The 5,697-nt window shown below is 36.4% G+C and overlaps 2 protein-coding genes across 2 annotated transcripts; one reads left to right on the forward strand and one right to left on the reverse strand.

Annotated features, from left to right (window-relative positions):
* Positions 1-234: 234 nt before the first annotated feature.
* On the reverse strand, positions 235-1,817 carry LOC113302832 (pirin-like protein). The gene is made up of 5 exons (XM_026551789.1): positions 1,593-1,817; positions 1,433-1,482; positions 1,274-1,341; positions 1,019-1,185; positions 235-918 (listed from the first exon to the last, which is right to left on the reverse strand). The coding sequence occupies exons 1-5, from the start codon at positions 1,697-1,699 to the stop codon at positions 414-416; spliced, it is 897 nt and encodes a 298-aa protein (XP_026407574.1). The 5' UTR covers positions 1,700-1,817; the 3' UTR covers positions 235-413.
* A 746-nt stretch (positions 1,818-2,563) lies between these two features.
* On the forward strand, positions 2,564-4,142 carry LOC113351572. Its single transcript, XM_026595531.1, has 2 exons — positions 2,564-2,587; positions 3,243-4,142. Exons 1-2 carry the CDS (start codon positions 2,564-2,566, stop codon positions 4,140-4,142), a joined length of 924 nt encoding a protein of 307 aa, XP_026451316.1.
* Positions 4,143-5,697: the final 1,555 nt, after the last annotated feature.

Below are 5,697 nucleotides of genomic sequence, written 5' to 3' on the forward strand. Positions count from 1 at the left end.
AACACCCAAATAGGAGGAATTCTATAAAGAAAAAAAAAGAAGAATTTTTGGTTTGATTTGTTTGTCAGTCAGTACTCTTGGGCGGCACTTGTATGGCATATTGCAATGTGCAAATGCATTTAAGCTACAGCCACAGGCTCAACGGACGCTGCAGTTTTACTAGATGTTTTATGATCCTAGTTCTGATTAGCGAAGTACTTTTTGGCCTACGAATGTTATATCAATAGAATGAGATATTGCAGATGCCTCTTTATTATTGCTGGCTGATAACGTCGACCATTTACATTTGAAACTGGCCAGCACAATATCCTACTGACCAATCATTAGATACTAGACATTAAGAAACAAACATCTCCTTATATTCCATTCACTTGTGTACAAAAAGTTGCCAGTTTGAGCAAAGATAAAATGGACTACATTTCAAGGTCAGACAGGCTTTGTGACTTCCAGAACTTGGCTTTCTCGAAACCATTTACGCTATTCTGGTAATCATAAAAAGTTTGATCAATCTCCTCTTGAGTGTTCATCACAAAAGGTCCATACTGCGCAACAGGCTCGCCTAAAGGTTCACCACCAACTAATATGAATCTTAGAGGATTCACGGATTGGTTCCACACCTCTAGACCATCACCAGACCCTAAAAGAAGAAGGTTGTGTGCTGAAACTGGTGACGCTTTCGAGTTACCAAATACACCTTCGCCTTCAATGACGTAAACAAAAGAATTCCAAGTCCTTGGAATTGGTTGTGGAAGGTGAGCTCCTTGTTTTAGTGTAAAATCTAAATACATTGTTGGTGTCCTTGTGTATACAGGTGATTGAGATCCCAGTGCTTCACCTGCTATAACTCGAACCTCGATTCCGTCTTTTGCCACGGTTACTATGTCCTTGCTTTGCAACTCTTGGTATCGTGGATCAATCCTAAGAGAACCAAAATACAAAACAAGGTTAGTTTATCATCACCATCTTGCACTAACTACAGAGCTTTTGAAGATAGTTAAGAATAAAGAAAAGTTATTACATTTTGTTTTTGGAAGAGAGATTGATCCACAATTGAAGACCCTTTTGAGTACCCTGTTCAGAAGGCATTTCAGAATGGACAATTCCTTTACCAGCAGTCATCCACTGTAAATCTCCAGCTCTAATAGTACCTTTATGACCTTCAAAATCCTCATGCGTCACTTCTCCCTTTAAACAAAAAAGTAACTCTTGTTAGTATTTTGAAATTTCAGAGCGATTTGCATTTTGATAGTTATGGTTCAAGGATTTGTCTTACCTGCAGCATATAGGTAACAGTCTCAAAACCTCTGTGAGGATGATCAGGAAATCCCCCTGGAGCCGAAACTGCAAAAACAAAACATTTATGAACTACTTTAATTAGTTATTCCTACTTCACTTAGAATAATCAAGTTAAGTAAAGATTAGTAATACCAACCTGAGAATTCATCCAGAACAAGAAATGGGTCAAAATACTTCAATTCGAACCTGTTAAGATTAAAAAGAGAAAACACGAATTAATATTAATCAGATAACCTTAAATTCAATTTGTTTCGTACATTTCAGAAGGCAAAAGAAGAACAAGATTAACAAATTACCTGCCAATGCTTCTTCGAACGACAGCGCCAACACCTTCCCGTTGCGGCTTTGCTAGAAATTTTCTAACAACCATTCTAGGTTCTCTGATTTCACTGGAATTTGACATTTTTCTTCTCTTTTGGTTTTTCAATCAAGTTGGATGGAGAGATTTGAGAATCGTATACAAGTTATATTGTTATGAGTGGTGTAGGAATTGAAGGTCTGAGAAGCATTGTATTTATAGACAAACAAACTGGAAAGGGAGAAGAAGGCTTTAGCTTTTGAGGTATGTGATCTTTGAGTTGACCATTATCTAATCCTTTTTCGCGAAATGTCTCACTTCATATAACGGTAAATATTTTAATGTTCTGAGCTGTTTCATACATATAGTAAGTCAAATCATTTGTCGATATTATAATTTAGATTGCTTAGTATTTTATGTGTCTATTTGTTGCTGACTATAGAACAAAATTCCTCACTAGGATTTCTTTAGGAAGATTCTAAATTTTGTGTGGGGGTTTCATTTTTCTTTTGAATGACATGACAAGATGATGATGACTGTAATGAGGTCACTATGACATCTTGACGATGTTTTAATTTGGATTTGCTGGTTCATCTTGAATCTGCTAGTATTTTACCCCATGTAATTAGTTGTTTTTTTGTTGTTGTTTGGATTAATGTAAATATTTGAAAGGATTAAAAAGGCAATCAACACGAGAGAGAGAGCCCTCTCATCATCCAACGATGTGGAATCTTTGGATGCCATTAACATTGCAAAGTGATAGGACTTTTGCATAGTAACTCAATTTAAGTTCTGAAACTTATAAGACGGAATCAAATCCGAGGCAGTTCTTTATATCCATTTTCTATGAATGGTGAATTAACTAACCGGTTCCGGTTATATCTCAGTGCTATGCTACTTTCATGTCATGTGGGAGTTACTTGAGGAACAGTGACGTGTTTAATGCATAAGCATAACGTATAAGGGGAGATGGAAGATCCAACTTCTTTAAAGGTGAGAGGGAAAGCGGGACAGGTTGTTTAAGTGGTTAACCTTGGTAGCTGTATGGAGTTAATTGGTTTAAAGTATAAATTTATGGTGTGCGGTGTTGACTATTTTTTTGCATAAATAAAATGATTAGGTCACCCTTTTGGTGGTGATGGAAGGATGACATGAGCATATGATCATCAACTTATTCTCCTAAATTTCCCTTGTTTCTTTTAGTTTTTTTAGGAAGCATCACCGTCATCTCTGTATCAGCTTCAAGAAATACCGAGGCTGCCTTAGCAATTTAAGACACCCCTTCTAACAGACTGGTCATTAGCATTGCATATTCACGTGGGTAACAACCATCTTTCCATTCTATCTTGGAGATATTAATTTATTATCTACTTTTTGTGTCTCATCATAATAAGTAGTTTTGTGATCATCTTTATCGGTAAAAGATTTTGATGCCAAGTTCGAATTCAGGTCACTGATGTCGTCACCTAATGATTTTACAATAGGACTATAACAACACTGCTGGAAAAGATGTGCTTTTGTCAGCCTTATTATAGCTTACATGCTCAGAAAAGCTTTCATTTGCCTTAAACACTAAGATAAAGATATACACATGGGAATAACTTAAATTTTGTTTCTCTATTCACCTAGTCTCTTGTGTCATTTCTAGGAGTGGCATTTTAATAAAGAAGGAGAGACAGACATCGCTTCCTCCTCCAAGTTTCAGCAAGGTCCGTCTGCTGAAATTTTTCTAAGGTTGTATGAGATATATAATAGCAAACGTTGCTCCCTGCTCCAACTTTATGTTCCTGATGATTCTGGATGCCACTGGAACTTCGATATCTCCCGCAGACGTTTATACGATGCTGAGATTGCTGAATTTACTGCTTTGACTCCAATTCTTAACAGTATAGTCTTTTCTCCCAATGAAGATGACGAGCTTGTTTGGGTTGGTGAATCTTCAGGAGCTTTCTCGGTTAAGTCTGCCTATCAGCTAGATACCTTAACTACCAGCAATCCTTCTTTTCCTAGAAAGAAAATTTGGTCCAATGCTTGGCCTCATAAAATTGGATTTTTCCTTTGGCAACTTGTTCTTGATAGTCTTCCTACCATTCACAATCTGCAGCGTAGAAATTGCGCTTTGTCTGTTTTTGGAGGCTCGTCAGCAACAAATTTATGTTCTTTGTGCAATAATGTGTTGGAATTTGGTACTCACCTCTTCTGGAATTGTCGGTTCACTCATCAAGTTTGGGCTTACTTTTTCGCTCAAGAAAATGTGCAGTTTCCTACTTTCTCATCCCTGTTAAATTTGTTTAAGAACTGGTCATCTGTGGCCACTCAAAATGATGGGAAGGAGATATGGAAGAGGATCTCCGCTAGCGTTTGTTGGAACGTTTGGAACGAGAGAAATGCCCGCACTTTTAGTGGCAAGAAACGCACTGTGGAGGCTATCATTGCTGATTCTAAAATCAGCGCTTTTCATTGGGCTGCTAAGAATTTAATCTGTACAAATCTTTTGCATCATGATGTGATTTCTAACCGGAAAGGTTTGTTCTTTGACCCTCCCTAGTCTTTTCTTGGGTTTTGGTTTTCTTTGTTGTGTTTCCTTTTTCCCCTGTTTGGTGGCTTCTACTTTACAGAGTTTGTAAATTGTCTTTTTTTTTTCTTCTATTTACCGAGCAAAAAAGAAAAAGAAAGAAGAGACAGATACGGGAAGAACTTAACTTTAGCTTCTTTAGCCTATTGTGTCATTTCCACCAGTGGCATTCTTTTAATAAGGACCTAATCAACATATCTATCTCAGTGATATGTTCCAATATTGTTGCCGCACCCACTGCCACTACCACCACAACGGCATAAATGCTTTAGTCCACAGGCCACAAACCAATATATCATAAGGTGCTTAAGTCCACACTCCACAAACCAAAATGGCATAAGGTGCTTTAGTCCACACACCAAAATAAAAAACCAGATATATCCATGTATCCCCACCATATATTGCCAATGGTGAGAACATAGTAATATTACAAGTGGGATGGTGGAGGTATCATATAGGGTAATATTTATTCAAATGTTATTATTATTTATATCTATTACTATTATTATTTATTCAAATATTATTGTTATTTATATCTATTACTATTATAAAGGGAAGTAGGGAAAACCCCTTAGTTACAACTGGTGCAGTTTTCTTTGGGGCTGTCAAAGGGTACCCATTATCTGGAATCGGAACCGGAACCGGACCCGGACAAATATGATCCGGTTTCGATCCTATGATTGGATTCATTAACAAGTAAGGACCCGACGGGTGATTACCCGATTGGACTTGAATCTTAATGGATCTGAACGGGTAATACCCGACGGGTACACACGGGTGATGGGTACCCGGTTACTCATTCTTTTATCCCTATTTTTAGCAAAATTACAAGTACTTTGCTAGTTTGACTTTGAATTTTTTTTCATTTTTCATTTTTCATTTTTCATTTTTTTCTTACATTTAATCTTTATTTAGTATATTAATAAAGAAATAATAACAAATTTTTATAAAAATAAGTTTGATTCAAGCCAAAAAAGAGAAATATATCAAAATTTTGAAGTTTTTTGTGTGTTCTCTTAATACCCAACGGGTACCCGGAACCGATGGGTACCCGTGTTTTTAAACGGGTCTGGATCTGGGTCCACAAATTTAAGAACCGGACCCGAGTTTTATAAGTAGGGTTCGAGTCCAGTGGTACCCAAGAGGACCCGAACCCATTGACAGCCCTAGTTTTCTTTTTCTGAAAATCAAGTCACACCTCACTCTTCATATAAATCAGATGGTTGTTAGAGCAAGACTTAATCAATATAGGCTCTCAATTATCATCTTGTTTGCTTCCTTCAATCAATTTAGAAAAAATATTCTGGAAAATACAAGGATACCGGATATACTACCATTTTTTTTTGTTTAACCTATATCAAAAAGTCCTTACATATAATCTTCGTTTGAATATAATCAAATCAAAAAATCAACAAGAAGCAATTAACATACAAGTGATTTTTTACTGTAACTATGAAGATAAACAATATAATATAGAAATAAAGTAAACACCTTTTACTACTACTCGATAAAAATTATTGATGGACCT

Source organism: Papaver somniferum, chromosome 1 (assembly GCF_003573695.1).
Source record: "Papaver somniferum cultivar HN1 chromosome 1, ASM357369v1, whole genome shotgun sequence".
NCBI lineage: Eukaryota > Viridiplantae > Streptophyta > Magnoliopsida > Ranunculales > Papaveraceae > Papaver > Papaver somniferum.